The sequence below is a fragment of the Onychostoma macrolepis genome, chromosome 03 (assembly GCF_012432095.1).
Source record: "Onychostoma macrolepis isolate SWU-2019 chromosome 03, ASM1243209v1, whole genome shotgun sequence".
Lineage (NCBI taxonomy): Eukaryota > Metazoa > Chordata > Actinopteri > Cypriniformes > Cyprinidae > Onychostoma > Onychostoma macrolepis.
The window spans coordinates 2,770,715-2,796,839 of NC_081157.1; the positions used below are offsets into that span (position 1 = coordinate 2,770,715).

A 26,125-nucleotide genomic window follows, 5' to 3' on the forward strand; every position below is an offset into this window, starting at 1 on the left:
GATGAGTTTAGAGAATGAGAATGTGAAATCCCAAGTTTATAGCAATATGTGCTATCACATAGACCTGAACAACCATCAATCACTTAATTAACCCTCGCATTGAGTTTCTCAATGAGGCTAAAATTTATATTAAATGCACCAGTTCAGTTAGACCTGGAGGTACTTGCTTGCGTTGCCTTTGTGTTACAGGGATTCCCTTCTGTCGTCGTCGTTGCAGGAAAGGGGTTTTCCCGAGTTGGTGATTGGCTGGAAGTTCAGTAGTCTTTGAAGTGATGTCTTGGGAAGCCAATGGTTGGGCGTTGGCTGAGGATGGTCTTGGAGTCAGTTGCAGTTGGTTGAAGTTTGAAGCGGGTGCAGTCGGAGCTGGACTTTGCGGCAAACTTAACTTTTGAACACGAGACTCAACGGAAAGAAAAGAAACTAAAGTAAAAGAATAAAATGAGTAACGAGACTAGGTGGTTTTTCTTCTCATCGTGGTGTTAAGTAGCAACTGGCCTGTAGGCCAGAGCACGCTCAAAGAGCGCTAAAAAGCAGCGTCAAAACGCGGTGGCGAGAAGAGAGAAGGGAAGAAGGGATGATTTGATGGTGTCCTGAGGTTTTAAACTCGGCTTTTGGACACATCCCATCTGGTGTCTTGACCAATTAGATAGGCTATTATCTTAGCTAGGGTTGTTCCTTCCATCATAAATCAGTTTGTTATCTGGTCACATGGTCTGAATTTTACACACTCTTGCAAAGTATACTTTTGGATGTGATTTCTATAACCAGAATATGATACATTTGACAAAGAATCAATTGGAAGAAACGTTTCAAGCTAGAATTGTCAAACTCATACATACCAAACACGAATACCTTAAAGTCGTTCAATAGTTATTAAAAAGACATACATAATATGTGCTTAAAACATGATAATCTAATGTGTGGGTTACATACATAATATAGTGTTATGCCTAGCAATGTCTTTTTAGGATGGTTTTATGTGCATAGGAAAAAGAAAGTCTCTGTGTAGTTCTGTGGAGACCAAAAGACATGTTCTTTGGACAGAGGAATTTCAGTCTAGTTCTTTGTCTTCTATGTGTGGGGGAAATGTCAATCTAAAGAAGCTTGTGATTTCTCTTGTGGAACACATGTGATGGCCATCTCTTTGACCATTAATCTTGATTATTTGTCCCAAATTTGACGATCTCCTTCCTGCTGTAACATCTGCTTATGATCCTTGATGGTCGTTGGAACTTTATGTCTTAAGAGACCCTTTTAGCCTTTTGACATTTGCATATAATTCACAGCCTGGCCCCACATTCTACCGTTATATGGGTGCTAATTGCCAAGGGTTGTCCCCCCCACTGTCAAAAAGACGCAAAACAGATCGACTATCTTGTCTCTCCATCGGACTTCAAACACATTCCAAGAGAACTAAATGACCCTCGGTACCAGGCCTGTGGACTACCCCCACGATTACAAGATACATAACACACACATAGAGGCATTTTCTTTATTTAGACCATAATTAATCAGTTACAAATGTATCTGGTATATGCATGTGTTGTTTGTATGTTTCCTTATTATATTAGCCTAGTTACCACTCATTATTCGTATTAGTAAGCTCTAAACACCCATATTCAGGCTTATGAATGTATCTCTGGTTTAATACCTTTTAGATGTCTCTTTCTTGATATCAAAATGATCTGCTCTTTATTCCTCACACAATGATGTACACTATGTGATCCTGAAATGCATCACACTATGTTTACTGTACTGTGGGGAAAATTACACCAGTCTCCAGATCAGTCGTAAAACATGCAAATGAGTTGTCAAGTGGGACAAAGAGACATTTTCCCGCTGAAACTATGAGCCTTGTTATTGGTCAAACTAACCAAAATGGGTGTTACAGGGAAAACAGATAAAACTTCTCCCACACCAAAAGCTTGGGCTCTTTTTTTACCTTCGGTGCCCTGGAGACACACTTATCACCTTGGAAACCTCACGACTCCCCTTCCGGGGGGAGTCCGATCTTCTGGCAATTTTAAATTCAGTAACTTTGTCGATTCATTTCGGACTAACCAACCCACGGCTGAATTGACGAAGTTTTCTCTCTTAAAGGAATTCATCAGGAATCTACGCATTATACATGCACCGGGATGCTTTACTCAGCACCCACAAAACCCATGCAAGTAACTGCTTGTTAACTATTTAGATGCGCTTCTAGGCTTCGACCCCTTTTAATTAAGGTGATGTGATTATCTGATGGTTCCTAACAGGGTGTAGTTAGCTGATATGTAAATCTTGCCATGACAGTCTCTCGTGCTCTCTCTCTCTCTCTCTCTCTCCATGCCTTCCTTGCGTTGGCATCTATGTTTAATGTGTGTATGTCTGTGTTTAGTTCGATGTTGCCTGTTCCCCTGTAGTGTAGTTTAATAAACATCCATATGTATTCACACTTGGTTGTATGTGTCTGCTGCTCTCAGAACGAGGTCACTTTAACGTCCGGTCTTGTTACATGCTCGGGGAGCAATATTTCAGTAAGTAAATTGTTTGTCGTGGCCAGAGAAATAATTTTCCTTACAGTCAATAGACGGTCCGTAGGCTCCTGCGGACGAACTAATCATTTTATTGTACTATTAATGCTACAGCTAATTCCTGAAGATGGATATATAGCTAATCGATAACAACCAGTTATGATTAATTATATTCATCTCATAAAGCAAATATGCTACACTGCGTTGGACTTATCAATAAGTGTTCTTTTGTCTTAATGTTGCGAGCTGTTCTGTGAAAGAGGCTTGTTGGTTAGGCTTGCTCCAGACTCATGGCACTAGGAATCTGATTTATGATGTCCTGTTTTCTTGGGGCCTCTCTGGAATTTCGGCTCCTCATGTTTCGATGTTCTGATCGAATCTTAGTTTTGTCTGACTCGTTCTGATCCTACACATTCAATTAAATCACATAGTTATACACAAAAACATGTAATTAGCAAATTATTAATTAGCAAATTGTTATGAAATATAAATATAAGACATTTCACTAACCTTAACAGTAAATGAAAGACTGCCCCCTTTGTTGTCTAAAGACGCACCACGTTTGCCTTAGCAACTCAACTGGCACCCAGAACTTAGAAAATGCAGCTTTATACTCTTTACATACACTCATTACAATACACTGAAGCAAAAAAACTTATAAAGACACATGTAAATGTAATTAGACATAATAAATAAAATATATACAACTGAATCTCATTGTGACTGAAAGTCAATGTGGGGGTCACACATGCTTCATGAATTTTTTGAAGGCAGTTTGATCCTATATTTTTAATTAATATATTTTTATATATTTTTTTTAGCATTTAGTTTTAACAAAAAATTCAAATGAAACTGAAAATACAAAATTAAATTAGTTAATTAGTTATAATTAGAAATGAAATTTAGTTGAGAACCACTGATGCAGATAATTAAAAGATTGTAGCTTCCAGTTATTATACAATAAGCCATGTAAATTTAAACTCTTGTTACTGAAATATTGTGTAATTTTATTTTATTGTATAATTTGTGCTCTAGACTGGAAACAGAGAAAAAAAGCTGAGGGGGTACACATAAAAACACAAATATAAAATACTTTTTTTCTTACCTTTTTCACAGTTCTGAATACAATCAGTTTTGTGATCCTGCTCTATAGAAGAGTCACATAATGAGCTCCAACTTAACAGTCCTTTTATCACAGACATGCAAATAGTTTATGGTTATTTATTATATATTTTTTTCATTTTGTCTTACCTCAGATATTACTGTTGCTTCTCCAGTCCTGCTGATGGCTCGTGCATCAAAGTAGTTGTTCAGACAGAAAAACGTTATAACGTATACTTGTTTTAAGTGTTTTTTTTTTAAATTATTACTAATCATCATCTCTGAGAGACTGTATTACCTTTAAAACATTCAAACTTTAAGCTTTTAAAACTACTTTAATGGTTTGCAGTCTGAAATAGTTTGAAGTTTAAACTTAAAACTTTTTTAAACTTCTTAAACTTTTCAAACTTTTTCTAACTTTCTGGTCCAACTTAAAGTTTGTCTCGATGAAAAAAAATAAAGAAAATGTTTGTGTTCCATTTTTTTTTTTTTTTGGCATAAAAAATACATATTGACTTTTTTCCCCACAAAACTGTTTTAACAACAACAACAACAATAATAATAAATTAATACCATATTAATCATAATGAATTATTATTATTATTATGATCATTATTATCCCACATTGATTTTAGTTAGCATCTCAATCAAGATCACAATTCAATATAGGAAAACTACCATTACCATTACCCATGCCCTTGAATTCAACAAAAAATTATGTAGTTTTGCTCACAATTGTACATATTTGTACTTTAAAAATAAATAAATAATAAATAAATAAAATAGTTAAATCTTTACAGTCCATTTTAAAAGGTTCATAAAGGAACCCTGACAACAGGCCTGGTTCTTACATGAACCCTTCTGCCACATCAAAGGTTCTAACAAGAACTGATAGCATGTGTCAAATAACCAATGGTTCAACTTTGAACCTTTTTGATAGTCAGAAGTTCATATTTGCACTTTAAGGTTCTTTTTTTAACTCCAAAGGTTCAGTCTCTTCTAAGAGTGTAGTTACATCTGACTGGCTGCTGCTGCTATGTTGGTCGATACTGAATAGCTGCTACCGAGTGGCAGGTCCCGCCTACCCTCCTTTCCACTTCCTGCTGCCAGCTGCCAATTTTTTTTTATCTGAACCCCTGCTGCTGACAACAGCAGCAACGAGCACTCTGCGTGATTTCAAAAGCAACACATTTCAGCGTAAGATCGCTTTTTATTTAACACAAACAAACTAAATGAATACTCTGCTACTCAACTAGAGATGTTTCATCCGTTACAGGTATGTCTGTACTGCGAAATGTTTAAAAAAACTCCCTTTTCAATGACGTAGGAGTTGCATTTACAGGGGAATATCCGAACTGACCGCTTACACGGCAGGCACAAATGCACATATCCGATTCATATCTGATTTATTTCCACATATGATTGAGGCCTGAAACCGATCGGAGAATATCGGAATCCATGTGACTTTTTCCTGCTTACACGGTCGTGGGCCATATCCGATCTGTGCCACATGGGAGGAAAAAATCAGTGCAAATGCGGCCTAACTGCTTCTTTCCAAACAATACTCTTCACTTCAGATTTTGACATTTTTATATTTACTTCAATATTCTCTTTTTTAATTGTTTAGCTAATTTATCCACTCTCTCATTGCCCAAAATGCCTTTATGAGCTGGGGTCCAAATCAGTTGAATGTCATTACATTTTTCCTTTACTCTTGTATATGTTGCCAATATTTCATATAACAGATCCTGACGGCTATTGTTTGCTTACCCACCATTTACGAATCCTCTCCTAATGGGTAAAGTTTCTTTTGTATGCACACTTCAGAACTTGTTGGACCTAGTAAGTAAACTCAATAGGCCTTCTTTTTGTCTACTGTTTTATGAACACTGTGAATTTGGACATAATACTGTTTTCACATACTGTTGTTTAGTTTACTATATACTGGGGAATTGTTTTTCTCAAAAATCTGAATTCCATATTTATTTATAAATGCAGATACGTTTTTGGAATATAAACATGCATAATGTTTAAACATTAACATTAGTTTTGAGCTATTTTAATAAAAACTTTGATAACTCTGATGTCAGCCATCACACAATCCAATCCAAAAGCACCCCCCCCCATATCTTTTTAAATATATACTTTAAGAACATATACTTGGATATAAAATATTGTTACAAGCGATTGTAAAACCCCTTGTACCTCAGGTCTATGTGTTTCTTTAGTCCATTTCTCCTTTGTTCTTCAACATACTGTATATCATTTTTTTCTGTGTTGGTACCTATACACATTTATAAAAGTATACACATTTTTGGAAAAGAGGAAAAGAATAAGATTCTGAAAATACAGCAGAAGAGCTCACAGTCAAGACCCTGGAGGGTAGGAAGTGGTCCTGCAGGCCTGTCTCGTTACAGTTCCAGATATGATCTGGCACATTTTCTAAAACCCAGGGACTTTATAACTACCGGGTAGTTGAAGCCAGCTGATCTGGAAGCAGAAAGACCCTCAGGCTTTCTGATACTCAAGTTAGGGTCCTGCTTCAGGAACCCCTGAAACCAGGTGTAGCCAGCTTTGTGCACAGAACATTTTGAACTGGCCTGGGCGCAGATTTCCCCTCCTGCTCAGTGATTTGAACCGTTGTATATACTAAACTAACTGGGAATTTGGGAAATGAAATTAACGGTTTACTTCATCCTGAAACCTTTGCTTGCTATTGGAATACGTTTCCCAGATTCTGTCTCTGTAGCATCTCTCTAGCTAGCTGCTTTAGCTAGCTGCTAGCTACTGTGAACTTGTGCTGATGTTATAACCTCCCATTAACACCCATTTGTCATTATGGCATATATTAGCCCTTGTCGTTAGACTTATAAAGTCCCTAAATGCATATTTCCCCCATTTGAAGACTGTCCCAGATTACCCAAAGCATGCTGTCCCACATTCTCAATCATATTTGATAATGTGGGACAACAAAAAAATGTTTGAAAGAAAAAAAAAACTAAAACACATTTTCAACAATTTAATACATATTTTGTTGCTTGAATAGATCACAAACATAATTTGACAACAATTAGGAACATTGTCTTATTTATGATAGATTTATGTCCTTAACATGAATCTAGTCAGAATCCTATGTCATTGACCTTGTCATGCAATTCCCAGGGGAGCTTCTTGATTGACAAGTGCCCCGCCCCTTTCTGTGGAATCACCCCCATGAAGTCATGTGATTTCAGTCATATGACATCCATGCTAAAATTATAGTAAAAGTCCTGTTGGCTAAATTTCATTAGAACAGGAAATAGACACACTGGAGCTTAGGTGTCCCAGATTACCTGAATTCACCCTAACTCAGACGACAATGAATAACACTGACGCTGTGATGAACATCGTAATGCTGCTGTAACTGCCTTCGCTGTATCACTTTCTTTGCGTCGTCTCTGGATGAAAATACAGAGCAGAGGCAGCGCAGTGTTTTTTGTTGACAGAGTTTAGCGATTCGAAGTGTAAGGAAAACTTCAGAGCAATGTCACAGAGTTCATTCATGAATTTGTGTGAATAAAGCCCGAGACAACACTTAACGATTTTCGGCTGTCCCAGATGAAAGATTGGCATCGTGAAACAATCATGGCGATTTCTGTGATCATGGCTCCTAATCAGTGGTCCTGTGTCGTACAGTGAGAGAGGTTCAAAGATGGCCGTTGTCACGGACTTGTGACCAAAGATAGTCTACGATAATTTTCTGACAGTGTGAGAAATTCAGCATGATCACCGCAGTGTGTTTGCTACTACAATCCAGGTTTACTGACCAGCCAATAAAAATGCTACATGAAATCAACACGACATGGCACTATATAAAACTGCTTACCTCAAGCTCTTATCCCTTCCTCTTTCACCGCTTCCAAAATTATTATTCAGCACACATAACAACTACAACTGCTAAAGTGTGATTCATCATGCTTTTTTCCTTTACCACTAGCAAATGCTGATGAGGTTTTATTCTTCTATAGTAATGTGTGTCGTAGCCGACAAGTCAATAGGTGTCATCATCGTACAGTCTACACACATGTCGTAGCCAAGTTTATTAGATCCCTGATCTGCAATGATCTTATTGGATTGCTAAAATTGTGCAGTGTGTCTCGGGCTTTACACAGCATCCGTGTACATCTGAGCACATGCCCTTCAGTCAGAGTGGTAATAATGTGATTAACATGTTTACATGCCTGTTTATTGCAATTAAAATCAGCGTATGCTACATATTTCATTATTAATATGGTCTCTATGATTATGAGCTTACTATGAATCAGTTAAATCGAAGTATTGTGTCTGAATGAGGTAAAACTTAATCGCAATAATGCCTAAATCTCAACATGGCAGAGATGCTGACGTTCATGTTTAGTACACTATACTACTTTTATTATAATCCTGCACTAAGCTTAACTGTTAGTATGATAAGAGAAAACATATTTGTTCATTTTGTAAAATAATAATAAAACTGTAAAGAACAGGTCGGACCTTTTTTTCTTAATGCATTTTAAAACTATGTAGTTGTCAGCATATACATTGGATTGATTTTAATAACCTTAATGTGCCTGAAGTGCCAAATACAAGTATCGGACTGGGACTCAGTATCGGCAGATATTCAATATTTAATGACTCGGATCGGATTGGGGGCACCAAAAAATCGATGGGGACATCCCTAATATATATATATATATATAATAAAGGTCACTTTGAGAATGTTTTTTAATCAGTGTTATTAAAAAAAAATTTTAATTCAATGAAATACTTTTAGATCTTTAATGCATGTTTGGTGGTACATAGAAAGCAAAATTGATCTCACTTATGATCAACGTTTTTGAGAAGCAATAAAATGCTGATTTAATCCAAAGTGAACTTTATGTGCCCCCGATTCGAGTTATTTAGCATTGAGTATCTGCTGATTCCGAGTCTCCAATCCGATATTTATATATGTGCACACACAGTATAAAGTAAAAATGAAGTGTTTATGAATATGGGACTACTAATATAAACATCATTTTACTTAATATGTACAATAAGCAGAATAACTGCAAAAAAAAAAGAGTGGAGAAATGGTTAGAATGCGTGAAGCTCGTTGTGTCAGAATGCAGCAAAATGCAAACTATAGCAATGTATTATGTCAACAATATCTCAGACATGCAGATATAAATAAACAGTAAATTAACAACTTAAAAAAAAAAAAGTTTGATTCCAAGTCAGTTGCAGTTGTTCCCTTTAACAATGAAAAAAGTTCCCATAGCTACTCCCAACAGTCCAAGAGTCAGACCCACTCCACAGAACACTGCTGGACCAACACTGGGCATGGAAACTTCAACATCTGGAAAATACATGCATAGGATAAAAGATAAACACATGAGTTTTTGTAACAGAAAAAAAGTTGTACTTTAATGTAATGTCCATTGATTCTATTTGAAAATCACATTCACCCCATATTTTAGTCTGAGGTTGACCCTGCAGGGCTTCGTGGTTAACCGTGCAGCTGTAAATGTCTCCTTCAGCAGGTGTGAACTTAAGAGTGGAGAAGATGTTGAAGGTACCATCATTCTTTGGACGGTACTGGCTTAAACTAATGTCTTCTGTTACATTAACATTATTCTTAGTCCATGAGATGCTGACAGATGGAGGAAAGAAGCCGGTCACATGACAGACAAGGGTGTTCTGAACACCCAGCTGTACAGTATTTTTGGGATAGATGGATGTCTGGGGTGCATCTAGATCTAAACACAAATAATGTTATTAATCATTCTTTAGTAAACAAAGGTGTCTTAATATACTGTACATTATATACATTTTTGAGGCAAAACCTCATGACGCTGGTGCATAATATATATTCTACCGTTTTAAAGTTTGATCTAAAATAGGTAAAACAGTAATATTGTGAAATATTATTACAATTTATTATATGTGTGTGTGTATATGTAATTTTTTTGTTTAAAGTTGAATACATTTTAAAATGTAATTTATTCCTGTGATTTCCTGATTTGGTGCTCAAAAAGCATTTCTTATTATCAATGTAGAAAACAGGTGTGTGTAAACTGTGACACATTTTATTAAGGATTGAGGAAAAGAAAGTTTCATAAATTCCAAAAATTTAAAAAAATAAATAAATACATAAAAAAATGTTCAGAAATCTTTTGTAACATTTTGTAACAAGCTTACCGACCCCCAACCTTTGAACAGTAGTATACACAAAAATATTAAGCAGCACAACTGATTTCAGCATTGATGATAATCAGAAATGTTTCTTGATCACCATATCAGCATGTTAGAATGATTTCTGAAGGTTCATGTGGCACTGAAGACTGGAGTAATGATGCTGAAAATTCAACTTTGCCATCACAGGAATAACTTGCATTTTACAATATACTCAAATAGAAAACTGTTATTTTAATAGTTTTTCACAATACTATACTTTTGATCAAATAAATTATTCTTTGGTGAGCATAAGAGATTTTCATTTCTGTATCCACACAGATTAAAAATTCATTCAAAAGATTCATTGACTAATAATAAAAAAATTACATCATGCTTATGAACACTCACTATTTTCTATTTTTTTATTAAATTTATTATAAAAAAAATGTAAGTCATGATGTAAATTAATTAGTTTTTTTATTATAAGTATGTAACATCTTTATTGTGATTTTTGGGTCACACTTTATTTTAAAGTCCAGTTATCACTATTAACTAAATATTAACTATGGCTTTGGCCTCATTAAACTCCTAATTACGGCTTATTAATAGTTAGTGTGGTAGTTGTTAGGTTTAGGTATTGGGTAGGAATAAGGATGTAGAATATAAACAGCCAATATGCTAGTAATATGCATGCTAATAAGCAACAAGTTGCTAGAGAGAATTGGTCCCTATACTGAAGTCTTACAGATTTTTTTTTAATTATTATTACAATACTGTAATACTGAAGTGTTGTAATTTAATATAGTTTTTTTTTTTTATCAGGTTTGGACCCTGAAATAATTTCGATGATAAAAAATGATCAAGATGAACATAAAATCAATATTTGTTCAACTTAAATCACTTATTTTATATAAAATCAGTTTTGCTGATTGCTTTATGTACAGCAGGATTTTATTCAGTAAATCATGTCCGTTTTGACTTATTTCAACCATGTAGGGCTGAAATTAACATAGTTTTGAACCAAAATTTCTTCAAAATGTTTAATTAAACTCCAAAAACAGCATTACCAGCTTAGATTTAACAGGTCTAGATGTTGATGTTTTATTGAAAACGTCTCATAACACCATTATGGTGATCAGTGTTTTAGTTGGGCTCTTAACCCTTGACTTTTTAAACATTAGTTATTCTTTGGCTGTTTAAGGCACACTTGTTATAGCAAAAAAGAAGTCAAGATAAACTATGATTAGGTGATTTTACTTAACTGTCGATGTAATCATTTTGTGGCTTGATTCACTGACCTCAACCAGTGTCTAATCTTTAAATGTATGAATGATGTGTTATTAATTTTACAGTATATTATTGATTATAGCAGCCCTGTGATTCAGTGTGAGATCCAGCAGTGTTGTGAAAATCACTTATTATGAAAGATTTGAAAAATACACATTCAGACACACACAGGGAGGTTTTTTTTGGGATACTGCTGTTATACAGCCATATAGCACACTATTGCTCATGTGATATTGCTTATTTAAGAAAACCCCTTATAAATGTTTAACAAAGGGAAAATGTTTAAAATGTTTACATTCTGTTTAAACTTTAAATAGTAATGTTTACAACTGTAACGATGTAAAAGTTTAGTACATTCTCATGTCTTACCCGCTACTTGTGGTATGCTCTTAAAAGCATCAGCGAATGTTGGTAAGTTATGTTTACATCCTACCATGTTATCAACAGCAAATTCATAAAATCCAGGAAATGTTGTCTGTTCTGTAAAATCAGGGACTGTCTCTACTCCTCTCTTCTTTTTAAAATCAGCATGCCACAACTCCTCTTCATCATATCCAATGTAATACTCTTCTTCTGTATCAGAGCATGTTGTAATTTGGAATGCTTCATGTTCAACTGAAATAGATTGAGCATCATAAAAATTATAGAAATATATAAGAACAAACTTCAATTTTGAAGCTGACAAGTTACATTGGATAGCTGAGAACACACGCACACACACACGTTTGTTTTTGTGAAAAGTGGGGACATCCCATAGGCGTAATGGTTTTTATAGTGTACTTACTGTATGTGCTATTGCCCTACACCAACCCTACACCTAAACCTACCCCTTACAGGAGACTGTGCATTTCAACTTTCCCCAAAAAAACCTCACTCTGTATGATTTATAAGCGTTTTGAAAAGTGGGGACATGGGTCAATGTCCTGAGATGTCACCTTCACCTTGTAATACCTGTCATACCCTTGTCATTATACAAATCTATGTCCTGACTTTTCACAAAAACGTGCGCACACACACACACACACATTAGTCCCGTATTAATTTTTGTTCAGAACTGTGAAATTTAAATTTGATAATTGTGAAATTTCCCTGGAAGGCCTACCTAAAATTTGGTATCATAAGAACCTTTTTTTTTTTTTTAGAAAAAATGACTACATTGTGATATTGTGAAATAAAATTACTCTTACTGTGATTTAAGATTGTGTTCATATCACCAGCCCTTGTATGGAACTATCTGTTAAAACATTTTTTTTTCTTAGTCTGTTTATTAAACTTTTATAATAATAGAAGAATGAAGATAGAGGAGAATAGAAACAAATACTTTTCCAAACCCTACCCGCCACCCCAACACCAAATTTTACAAACCAAACCAAACAGACAAAAACAAAAAAAAAAAAACTATGAAGTATATGTAAATGATGTACTAAATAAGTTTAGAAGCAAAATAAATAACAATCACCCAAATACATTGTACACATTTGCATCAGCAAACAAAACATAAATAGTGCACATTCGTATACTCAATACGTTTTTTTTTAAATCAAAATCAAGCCCCAATTATAAGGACATTCTAATGAAGATTAACCAACTACAGAAGAAGGATTCACATTACCAGAAAAAAAACTAATAAAAGGGTCCCAGGTTTCAGAAAATACAGGTGCATCTCAATAAATTAGAATGTCGTGGAAAAGTTCATTTATTTCAGTAATTCATCTCAAATTGTGAAACTCGTGAATCTTTACTCTCTGAAGGAGCGGAGTGAAATTAGTTTTAAAGAGATCTAAACACTTACGAGTAATTGTTATTCCTTAGTATTTAAAACTATGAAAAGCAACTTGAAACACTCATTGGTAAATTAGAAGTTGAAAAACTTATTGGCTATATCTCACTTTTACTTAAATTTAATTTAAAACCGGAAAAGAGGCTAAAGGAATTTATAATTCTCAGGACTTCGGGTAAAGAAACAGCCGGATCAGAGATATAGAGCAACACATCTTTGGCGTATAGTGAGATTTTGTGATCTGTGCCAGCTCTCTCAATTCCATGTGCGGACTGTTCAGTACGAATGGCAATTGCCAATGGTTCAATTACCAATGCAAAAAAGCAAAGGTGACAGTGGGCAGCCCTGTCTTGTGCCGCGTTTCAAGGGGAAATTAGAGGAGGATATGCCATTGTTTCGAACTGAGCAGACTGGAAAGGAATATAAAAGTTTAATCCAAGAAATGAACGTGTTGCCAAAGCCGAATTTCTGTAAGACATAAAAAAAGGTAATTCCATTCTACACGATCGAAGGCCTTCTCTGCATCAAGCAGAAGAAGAGCCTCCGATGGATGAGAATTAGAAGAGTAAATTATATTCAATGCTCTTCTTATATTATGAGACAATAATCTGTTTTTAATGAAACCTGTTTGGTACATGGAATAACTTTCTTCTGTCTTGACATATTTTAGACTGAAGGAAAGGGAAAAAAAAAGAAAAGAAAAGGAAAAAAAAAAAAAGAAAAAAACTGGTATGAACATTAACACACAACCAAAAACCTTCTCTCCGTAGAACTTTCGAAGAGAGCTCCTTAACAATTATAGAAGCATGAAAATAGGGAACAATGGAATTTAAAGACCACGTGTAAAATCAAGAAAGTCAACGATGTATAGTCAGTGAATGTTTGTAGAGCAAAGAGTAGAGCGATTCGCTGTTGAAGGAGAAGTCTGCAGGGATACAGCATTCTAAATTTGACACCTACTCCGTGCAAGCCGGCCTTAACTGACATAAACTGATCGAGTCGTTTCTTGAGTTCCGCAGAGAAATCCGGGAAGATCAAAATCTTAGATTCCTTATAGTGTAACTCTCCATGCTCCCGTGACAAATGTAAGATTTCCTCTCTCATTTGGAAGCACGACAGAACGATAGAGCGAAGAACGGCCTGGCCGTTTCCACATTCTCTGGGATACCCAATATACGGAGATTGTTCCGCCGCGAACGGTTTTCCAAATCATCTGCCTTAGACTTTAGCTCCTCGTTATCTCTTTCCAGGGACTGACATTTGTGCTCCAGAATACCAAGCCTTTCATCCACGCTGTTCAAAGAAGTTTCGATATCTTTATCTTGGATCCTTGACTAGAAATGGTGGCTTGAAGCGCAGCTGTAGAGGCAGACTTCAGCGAAGCAATTTCCTCACAAATTGTTTCAGTGAGCATTTCTTTTAAAAGAGTTGGAGTTAATGCTGAAGCAGCCGTGGCCATGTTGTCGGGGTCGTCAACGTCGTCAGCTTCATCGCAAGCAGGGGAAACGCGCTTGGGTTTAGGCATAGTAGTGATCAAAACAAGCACCAACTAGGATCAAGAAGTTATTTAGCGTTGTAGACGTCGTCCTAGATCATTAAAAGCACTAAACGTTTCCATTAATTATTACAAAAAAATACGATTTACGGAGCAGCTCCCGGACGCACCCCACTCACCCAACTGCATACCGGAAGTCAATTCAAAACATATTTTTAATGCTAATTTAAAACACCAGTAAAATTGTTTCTGAACTAAAAGGGCACATTCAGAAATGCATATACCCAATAATAGGCCATATAGGGCCTCTTTTACTCAGCCATGAACCAGCCCTAATCGAATGGAACTAGTTTTCTAAACAAAGTTTGAGTTACAGTTTAGTTTTTTATTCTTCGAGGAAAAACAGTCAGCAAGCATTTTAAAGAAAGTCCCAAAAAAGGAGATGAGGTGCCAAAAATCATTAGACCTCTGATGTAAGTCATAGGTCAGTTTTTCAAATAGTAGAAGAGAAGCGGCCTGATTCAGCCACATACTGACTGAAGGTATAGGGGTTGACAATAACAGAAGTATACATTTTTTTGCCAAATATGTACAAAAATGTACATTCAATACCATGGTCAAGGCCCAATCCAGCCTTGCAATTCAAAAGATATACACTTGGACACAGTACAAAGGATTTACCAATAATCTTCTGTACAATTTTGTGAATCTCCTTCCAGCTTTAATCCGGTCACAATCCCAAAGCACATGCATTACAGTACCAATGTCAACTTTTCATTTAAAACACAATTGGGAAATATTTTATGAAGGTGAACCAGCGTTAGATACATCCTGTGAATAAATGTAAAAAAATTTTGTTTGAAATTGAGGCGCCTTTGAAAGAAACACAGGCACAGACCATTCCTCCTCAGTGAAGCATGATACAATGTCTTTTTCCCATTACAACTTTAAAGAGTCATAAGAAGAAGAGCCAACTCTTTTTGAGAGTAAATGAAGAAGACAATTGCTTTTCCTTTTCAGAAAGATTGAAACATATGCAGTGCTGGACAATAGCATCGCTACAAGCTACAATGCTACTAGCTTAACTACATTTCTCAGTAGCGTGGTGGTAGCGTCGCTGTTTTCTGAATCAAATAGCTTTTCAGTAATGAAGCTCTTTTGTTGATCAAGCAGTGTGGTAGTGTCCACACAAGCAAAATTGACTGATTCTGGATCAGTAAGTGACGCCACTGCCATTCACGGAGCTGTGTGGCTGACAGATCTTCTTTGTGTTTTAGGGCGATTGGCAAGCAGCTTTTTAGTGCATTACCACCACCTTTTGCTCCGGATGGTGACATCACGTACCAATCCATGCAAACATGGGTGCGTACATATAAACAGATAAACCAGTGGCGTTGCCAGAATTGTATCTCTGAAAATGAGGGGGCTGCTCTATATTACATGTAGGCTATAATGTCTCCAAGAGTGATCATTTGCACTTAAAATACTCTGTCATTTTTGGTCATACAGACAAGAACAATTATATCGTTAGAATCTGTTAAGGGTCTACATTTGTTTGTGTACACTTACAATAACAACAAAAACATTGTGCGCTGTAAAATAATGAAACCAAACCATATAGAACAGGATATTATTTCTTCCATCTCAGTCCCTGTGAACTTGAGCTCGTCAAAAATTAACTGAAACTCTGTTGCCTCACAGACATGAGAAATATATCTATAGAACGTGAAATGTTTTAATAATGAACCAATTCAAATAGAAAACAAATATTCTCAGATTATGTAATCCGTATGAAAGGTGTATAGTGTACCAAGTAGGGCTCACTGCATCCTGTGGTGGACATCCAACCCCACTCACATCCACGTGTGACGTCAGAAGACACGCCCCTGTCCTATAAGTCACCTTGTTTGAAGTATCTCGACACAATTTACGGCAAATTGGGGGATCTAAATAAAATAATGTCTTTCGTTTTACTAATACATGTTTTCTTATTTTTGTAGAGGATGTCTAGGCTAAAATGGCACAACTTAGATCTAATATATTTATTATGTCTAAGTACATATTTAAGTGCATACATTTGTTAACTTCATCCCTCTCACACATACAGGTGCATCTCAATAAATTACAATGTCATGGAAAAGTTCATTTATTTCAGTAATTCAACTCAAATTGTGAAACTCGTGTATTAAATAAATTCAGTGCACACAGACTGAAGTAGTTTAAGTCTTTGGTTATTTTAATTGTGATGATTTTGTCTCACATTTAACAAAAACCCACCAATTCACTCTCAACAAATTAGAATATGGTGACATGCCAATCAACTAATCAACTCAAAACACCTGCAAAGGTTTCCTGAGCCTTCAAAATGGTCTCTCAGTTTGGTTCACTAGGCTACACAATCATGGGGAAGACTGCTGATCTGACAGTTGTCCAGAAGACAATCATTGACACCCTTCACAAGGAGGGTAAGCCACAAACATTCATTGCCAAAGAAGCTGGCTGTTCACAGAGTGCTGTATCCAAGCATGTTAACAGAAAGTTGAGCGGAAGGAAAAAGTGTGGAAGAAAAAGATGCACAACCAACCGAGAGAACCACAGCCTTATGAGGATTGTCAAGCAAAATCGATTCAAGAATTCGGGTGAACTTCACAAGGAATGGACTGAGGCTGGGGTAAAGGCATCAAGAGCCACCACACACAGACGTGTCAAGGAATTTGGCTACAGTTGTCCTCTCCTGAACCACAGACAACGTCAGAGACGTCTTACCTGGGCTAAGGAGAAGAAGAACTGGACTGTTGCCCAGTGGTCCAAAGTCCTCTTTTCAGATATAGAATATAGAGAATAAAACTGGAGCAAGAATTGAGCCCTGTGGCACCCCATAAGCAAGTGGGTGTGAGGACGAACTATGTTGCCAATAGAAACACTAAAACTTCTGTTAGTTAAAAAAAGATTGAAACCATTTCAATACCTTTCCCTGTAACCCAGCACAGCTCTCCAACCTGGAAATCAAGATATTGTGGTCAACCATATCAAATGCAGAGCTTAAGTCTAGAAGCACCAAAGCCACGGCATTCCCTTTATCTGTTTCTAGTAAAATATAATTTACAACTTTTAAAAGTGCAGTTTCTGTGCTGTGTTGAGACTTAAAACCCGACTGGAATTTTTCAAGGATATTATTTGACATCAAATGGGACTGCAGCTGGATCAACACAATTTTCTCAAGAATCTTAGAAAGAAATGGTAAGTTTGATATAGGCCTAAAGTTAATGAATTTCGAAGAATCAAGATTGGGCCTCTAATGGAGTTACTAGCTGTTTTTAGGCAATCAGGAACGATACCAGTAATTAGACTAGTGTTAAAAACAGTTAAAAGATCATGTCCAATGGTCCTGAAAATCTGTTTTAGAAATCTAGATGGAATGATATCGTGAGAAGATGAAGTCGATCTTAGACGTTCAATAATGCCTTTACAGGATTCAAAGGAATCAGGCTGAAAATCGTTCCACAGCATTGGACCACTTGATCTCTCAGGTTGAACAGAATTCCCCAAGGGCAGGTTAGATCTTAATTGAACGGTTTTCTCATTAAAATATTTACAGAATTGTTCACACTGTGATACGGAAGCATCAGGAAAAAGTTGACAGGGGGACTGAGCACAGAATCAATAACAGAGAAAAGGGTTTTAGGTCTGTGTAAATTGTCACCAATAAACTCAGATAGATATTTGGACTTGGCGGCCTTGACAGCTCTCTGATACATATATAAGGAATCTCTCCACATTTCATATGAGACCTGTAACTTATCCTTACACCATTTTCGCTCTGCTCTTCTGCAAGCCTTTCTGAGCAAACGAGTTGAATCATTAAGCCATGGCTGGGGTTTAGTAACAATACGTTTGGGTTTTAACGGAGCAGTAAGATTCAAAGTAGACAAACATTTTTGATTGAAGAAATCAAAAAGTCTGTTCACATACTGCACAGGAGAGGACAGTTCAGGCACAGGTGGATCAGTTATTGCATAAGAGGCCGCAAAACTCTCACATGACTGAGTGGAGAAATAACGATTCAAACGAGTCACTGAAGGTGTAGCAACTACTGGATCGGGAAAATGAGAGGAAAAAAGTACCAGTTTGTAGTCAGAAAAACAAGTTTCACTGATTTCAATGTCCGATAATTGGAATCCATGTAAAAGAACCAAGTCCAACGTGTGACCATGAGCATGAGTAGGCCCTTGCACCCATTTCACAAAATCAAATGAATCAATAAGATTTTTAAATTCAGTTACCAGGGGTTTAGTGGGGCAACATAAATGAATATTAAAATCACCCAACACTAAGATGTAATCAAACCATGGAATCAGTTCTCCTAACAAGTCAGAGAATTCATTTAGAAAGTCATTGTTAATACGCGGTGGGCGATAGATATTAACACAGAGAACTGGACGTACCTATGGAAGGATTTTCCGGACTATTTTCAAAAGCAATTGCAAATTGTATTTTCAATTGCGTTTTCCACATGTGGGCGCATAAATTGGGACATAATCCAAATGCAATTGCAAATCTTGCATTACCGTTTGCATTTTCGCTTTCGCGAACGCACAGTGACTGCCACATTTCAAATGAAAAAGCGAAGTCCATTTGCAACTGTATTTCCCATGTCTTACGAGTTATGAGCCTGTCATATTTAAATAGCAATATTAATTACCACATTTGCCTTTTCACTTTCTCTGCGTCGCGCATGTAACCTGCCAAAACTCAAATGAAATCGCAATTCCTTTTGCATTTGAATTTCCAATGTCCACACGGAAAGCTGTCAATCAATGTGAGGGGGCGGGACTATACTAGGGGGCGTGTTTGTATTGGGAGGTGACGTCACTCACAGGCAACGCTTTGATGAATGGAGGTAATCGGTGAAGGCTCCGCTAAAGGTAGCTGTCAATGAATTCGTGCCTGGTACGCACAATAGGTCAATATTCACTATTAACGAAACGCTTTACACCTGTCTCAACATCTCTCACTGTTTCTCTCACTCCGATTGACGCAAATGAGTAAACAGACAGTGCAATGCACACTTATGGTTTCCTACACATGTAGAAAATACAAAAGATTAGGCTACAACACTGTACAACATCACTGAACTAAATTATACCATATGTAAATCACATTTCTTATTAATATATATTTATTAACAATAAAGATCAAAAATAAGAAAGATGCACATTACAAATACGTCGTTGTAAGAAACTGTGATGAGTCGTGCAGCAGTAGTAGCGTAACAAAAACATATACAATTTCAAGCAAAATTATCATATTTATTCAAGCATTTAACATTTATAAGTTTAATTAAATGTCAGTAATGAACTGACATGTTCCTGAGACCTACTATCACGAAGGTCCTCCTTCCCAAACGCGTACAGTAAGATTTAGTTGATACAGTATCAGCTCCCCATCAGTAGTTCTATACTGCCACCTGCTGGCGCAGTTGTGTAACTTAGAGAACAAGTTTTGTTATGTTGAGTTTGTGAGAAAAATAAGTCGTGATAACTAGAAAACAACTTTTGTTATGTTGAGATCACGAGAAAACAAGAAGGGGGAAAAAATGCATGGCCGCTTAGAACTTCCGTAGTAATAGAGAGCGCATCACCGGCCAAAGTGAATTAATATTAAAAATCATGTGCATCAATCGCAGTGTCGGGTGGCTGTACACAGTAAGAGATCTTGAAACTTGCGCGACGCTTTGGTGCCACGGGACACGTGCTCCATAACGGATTATAAAATATGAAAATATATACATATATATATAAGGTGGAAAATGGGTAAATAAATATAGATTGGCACTGTTTTTTTTCCTTCTTTTTTTCAAACAGTAAAAAGTATTGAGGCAGGTGTGACGCTCTTTTACAGATTAAAAGAAAGGAATAAAATGTACTGTAATAAGTGTAGAATTGCACTGTCTGTTTACTCATTTACGTCAATTATCGGAGTGAGAGAAACAGTGAGAGATGTTGAGACAGGTGAAAAGCGTTTCGTTAATAGTGAATATTGACCTATTGTGCGTACCGTTGTGGCTCCCGCTGTTAGCAGGGGATAATCGCTGCATTTGGGGTAAAAAAGACAGAATTATGTATTGTGCCAAGAAGGTTGTCTGTTCGTTCACACAGGCACAAACTGATTGACAGCTGCCTTTAGCGGAGCCTTCACCGATTACCTCCATTAATCAAAGCATTCGGTGCGGTCGTCTGTGAGTGACGTCACCTCCCAATACAAACACGCCCCCTAGTATAGTCCCGCCCCCTCACATGAGCGAAAATGCAAACGGTAATGCAAGATTTGCAATTGCATTTGGATTATGTCCCGATTTATGCGCCCACATGTGGAAAACGCAATTGACAATACAATTTGCAATTGCTTTTGAAAATAGTCCGGAAAATCCTTCCATACGAAGTTGTACCTCAAAGCTCGAGTAGACACCAGTCGGAATGGTACGTGTAATAAACTTTCGTTTGAAAACAGCTGCAAGTCCTCCTGCACGTCCAGTTTTCCTGGGGCAATTATAAAAGGTGCAATCATGAGGAACAAGTTCAGAAAAGGGACTGGAGTCTTTAACCCAGGTTTCCGTCAAAAATATAAAATCCAAATCCTTTGAAGTAAAAAGGTCGTGCAGGATAAAAGTTTTGTTGACCAGAGAGTGAACGTTAATTAATCCCATTCTGATCGGCGGGGACTCACAAGGCAAAGGATGACCTCGGTTCAGTAGACGGAGAACGCCGTGGTTAATGCTGCCTTCACGTGCTATCGGAAATGTCCTATTTCCCACTTATGAAGTCATGATTACGAGCTTGGCGTATTCAAGTGCTTTAATGTCGGAAAGAATAAATGTAGCATCCCATTGGTTGACAATCATATAAACATTCACCGTGCTATACAGCAGTTTGCTGACAATTCTGGAATTTTGGCCAAATACATACTTATTTCACTGCTTTTAAAACATACAATATGCTTCGAATTATCGTTCATATCTAGTCTACAAATACAATACTTTAGCGACAAGACAAAGGGATGTAGTTGTTGTGAGAACAGCAATGACAGCAGCAATGGTTGTCACCTCCACCATGTTTAAAGTTTATGACCCGCCCAACTCGGAAACTCGGGTATCAAAATTATTTCCGAATTTCCCAGTAGTAAATACGACTTGAGAGGCTGTTCACGTCCAATTTCCGATTAGAAAACTCGTATTTACAATAATTCCGATAGCACGTGAAGGCAGCATAACTCCTCCACCGTGAATCTGGGGAGAGATGGGATGTGCGGGCGCATCCAGGAAGCCGGGAACAACCGGTCGAATCCATCGATAGGGCTTCTCCAGTGAGCGTCTTACCACATAACGACCAGAAATGGGCCAGGGTGCTGGTGAGGGAAAATCAGAAGGCCAAGTAGATCCAAAGAGAAGACCGAACTTGATCCTGATAGTAACACCAGCCCGCTTCCCTCGTCTCCTGCGACGCCTTCTCTGCGGCGCATCAAAGGGCCGTGGACACAGAAAATCGGGAATGTTCGAGGCGAACGGCGGTGGACACGTATAAGAACCACTCCACACGGCATCAGGCGAGTAGGAGATTAGATTTCCAATGTCAAGTAATGTTTGACGGTCATATGTTAACAATATAGAGTTCACAGTAGTTAAAACTGATGTTAAAATAGCCAACATCAACACATAAAACGAACAGGGCAGACTGCTCGCCACACACACCAGCGCCATCTTGCCTGAAATCTCATAGAGAATCTATGGGGTATTGTCAAGAGGAAAATGAGAAACAAGAGACCAAAAAATGCAGATGAGCTGAAGGTCACTGTCAAAGAAACCTGGGCTTCCATACCACCTCAGCAGTGCCACAAACTGATCACCTCCATGCCACGCCAAATTGAGGCAGTAATTAAAGCAAAAGGAGCCCCTACCAAGTATTGAGTACATATACAGTAAATGAACATACTCTCCAGAAGGCCAACAATTCACTAAAAATGTTTTTTTTTATTGGTCTTATGAAGTATTCTAATTTGTTGAGATGAATTGGTGGGTTTTTGTTAAATGTGAGCCAAAATCATCACAATTAAAAGAACCAAAGACTTGAACTACTTCAGTCTGTGTGCATTGAATTTATTTAATATACCAGTTTCACAATTTGAGTTCAATTACAGAAATGAACTTTTCCACGACATTCTAATTTATTGAGATGCACCTGTATGTACTTACCTCCCCCCACATACAAAACACTCACTCACATATTATATTTTTAATGATATACATTGATCACAGTACCCTTCACAGTAATTTGGTTGAGCAATTGCATCATTTCAATATGTCTTGCTGGATAACACACACACACACACATATATATATATATATATATATATATATATATATATGTGTGTGGATATATATATATATATATATATATATATTAGTTATTATATATATTTGTAAGGTTCTTAGGATCTAGGGCTAACATTATGGAAGGAAACACTGCTGTGTTGCTAGCTAAGTAATAACGTGCCTGTGTGAAGTTCAAAACACATATTACTAAGCATGCCGAACTGCTGTTTATACACATGCACACAAACGACGCACACATTCTTAAAGTTGTCAACATTTTAAGTCTTCGTGAAGACCAGAGATTTTTTACTTACCGACACGGCAAACTTCTTCTTTTAAGTGGTTGGCAAACAACGGAAATCAACTTATCTTCTTATCGATGTGACGCATTTGGACACAGGCGTGGGTTGTGACGTTACGCTTGGATGTGGGCCAGTTGGATGCAGTGAGACGCTCCTCCACGCCACTGAGATGAACATACTGTACACTCTTGACAACTGGTTTTGTTATTATGTGGATCACGTTTTTTTTTTTTGATTTTGTTGGCAAATTGGTTTGGAACAGTTGTTAAGTAAACGATTGAACTGAACAATTATGCCTGCTGCTGACTGACAGTTTTATTGATCTCTGAGATAGTATTGATTTGGAATGAAGTTGATTCAATATAAAAATGAAATTGAATAAAAATAGCTTAGATGTAGTAAACTACTTTTGCCATATAGCTGTAGCTTAGCTTGCTACATTTCCCAGGGGGTAGCTTCAGTGTAGTGAAGCTTCATTTAATGTAGAGTAACTGTTAGCTTAACTCACTACATTTTCCAAGTAGCTCGCCCAACACTTAACATGTTTTCTTTAATTAAAAGAGATTCTAAGATGTGTCGTAGTTGAAGAAATCTTTAAAAATCATAGTAACACTTTACAGTAAGAGTACATGAATTATCATGACTTCAATCACCCATTATCAAATAACTGATCTAACTCCAATATTTGTCTCGATCTCCAAGCCTGAAGACTGATATTCTGAATCGATAAAGGAAGGTCAGGGTTAAACACAATGGGAGACTTAAAGGGATACTCCACCCCAAAATGAAAATGTTGTCATTAATCACTTACCCCCTTGTCGTTCCAAATTGTTGCCGAATTGTTGAATAAAGTCGTTAGTTTTGTTTTATTTACGTACAAAAATTATTCTCGTCGCTTCATAACGTTACGGTTGAACCACTGATGGCAGATGGAGTATTCTGACGATGTGTTTCATACTTTTCTGTGCCTTGACAGTGTAATTTACTTGGCAGTCAATGGGACAGTCACAAGCCTCACGGTTTTCATCTAAAATATCTTAAACTGTGTTCTGAAGACGAACAAAGGTTTTATGGGTTTGGAACGACATGGGGGTAAGTGATTAATGACAACATTTTCATTTCGGGGTGGAGTATCCCTTTAAGAGATAACGGCCCGGTTTCACAGACAGGGCTTAGAATAAGCCAGGATTAAGTCTTAGTTCAATTAGGGAATTTAAGTAGCTTTTATAAATGTGGTTTAGAAAAAAAACATTACTGGTGTGCATCTTGAGACAATACAATAACACTGACAAATTTTAAGATATGTCAGTGCAACTGGCTTTCAGTTAAAACAGCTCAAACATGCATTTTAGTCCAGGACTAGCTTAAGCCTTGTCTGTGAAACCGGGGGAACATGTTTGAGATATCCAAGTACTTTCCTGAAATCCTTCCACAACAGGAGAGTGTTTGTCACCATGAAAATATTGAATAGTGACTGAATCCTCTGTATATTATGAATTAATGGCAAAGAATATAGGATAGTATTTTGAAGACACAGTTCCAACGTAAATCAATTCTATTAAGAAACCCAACGTAACGTGGTTAATCATAGGCGGAGTTTCACTTTTATGCATGGGGGGGGACCCACTGGCAGTCGAGCCACGAGCACTTTTTTATTTGTTCTACATTTCATGTATTTATGTAACACATATTCTACATTAAAAATACATTTAGAATTAACAATGACTGCTGTACAAAGAGTGCAAAAAAAAAAAGCATACCTAATGCAGAAAAGCCGCCTCTTTTTCCGAATTGAATCTTTCATCTCTTCTGATAAATTTTCAGTCAAATCGTTCTCTATTTGCAGTAGAGAAAGATCTGAGAATCTGTCCTGTGCCAGTGAATATCAGAGCCAGTTTCTTATTCTCCTCATAACTGAGAAACTTATTTCTGATTTAGCCGAACCAAAGGACAGCGTGAGTGCAAGCTGCAGTAATGTTAGTCTGAAAAAGTTTGGATATTCGTCCCTCCGTACTGCACCTTTAAGTTTCTCAAGAGTGACCGGCGATGCGATCGCACATTTCACAAGAACCATTTGAGCTGTCACAAGCTGAGGGTGAATCTCAAGGCTTGCGTACATGCTTAGTAGAGGACTGATGCCGTTTTTCTCACAACTGAATACTGCATCACATGCCACACTTGAGGCCAACACTTCATGTGAAAATCGCCTGTCCAATATACAGTATGTCTTAAATACTCATGGCACTGTATCGCCATATGCATTGGTAGTAGCAAGTTCCTGTACTTGCTTGCAGCAGCAGCAATAATCTACAACTACAGCTATAATCAACAGCAGCAGCAATTCAGCAGCAGTGTAGCAGATCTATTCCACCAAGACCAAATGCATTAACATTGTCATATCCATCGCCATGCTAAACTCATGAGTTGTCATGATTGAACTGCTGTTTAAGTTTATAAACTAATAGTTATAATGTTAAAGTAATGTGAGCATATTAGTATTGAGAACTTATTCTACTTGAGTAAGTAAAACTTACTGAATGAAGTAAAATTATTAAAACCATCAATTCAAGTCAAATCTCTTGCAGATAACAGCAGCACCCACGCATGTCCACAAAACAGACAACAGGAATTTGATTGTTAGGTTTAAAAGTATTTTGCAGTTTTTTCTTGATTTTACAGTAAACTACTGGCAGCAGGGCTGCCAGTAATCAACTTCTTTTTTTTTTACAGTTTACATACATAAATTAAATTTACAGTTTATTACTTTCATCTAAGGTTTTTATTTAATCTAACCCCTTTAAACCCCACAGCAAATTCCTGTTTTAAAAGAGCACTTATGTGTCCACACTACGGAGTGTTGAAGTAACACATTCACAAGTTACATTTCTGACGTGTGCTTGTGGTGTTCGGCCAATCACAATACACTGTGTCAGCTGGCCAATCAGAGCATGCTGCGCTTGTCAGAAGGAGGGGTTTTGTAGAAAACGATGCGTTTGAGAGAGGTGGGGCATAGAGGACCTACAATAAAGTACAGTATTTGAAAAATAATGTGTTTTTCGAACATTATAGCATGTCAACATATCCTGTTACACCAAATACACA

General features: G+C 36.9%; 1 protein-coding gene across 2 annotated transcripts in view; it reads right to left on the bottom strand.

The window, feature by feature from the left end:
- Window positions 1-6,623: 6,623 nt before the first annotated feature.
- Window positions 6,624-26,125, bottom strand: part of LOC131536784 (H-2 class II histocompatibility antigen, A-K alpha chain-like) — a 39,531-nt gene continuing 20,029 nt past the window's right edge. The window contains exons 2-5 of one of the 2 annotated variants that reach the window (XM_058769910.1): window positions 12,266-12,312; window positions 11,448-11,693; window positions 9,083-9,373; window positions 6,624-8,973 (exon numbers count right to left, since the gene is read on the bottom strand). In XM_058769910.1, the coding sequence (XP_058625893.1) occupies window positions 8,852-8,973; window positions 9,083-9,373; window positions 11,448-11,693; window positions 12,266-12,287 (681 nt within the window). In that variant the 5' untranslated portion in view covers window positions 12,288-12,312 and the 3' untranslated portion in view covers window positions 6,624-8,851. The remainder of the gene's footprint in view (window positions 8,974-9,082; window positions 9,374-11,447; window positions 11,694-12,265; window positions 12,313-26,125) is intronic. The other variant, XM_058769909.1, reaches the window with a different exon arrangement.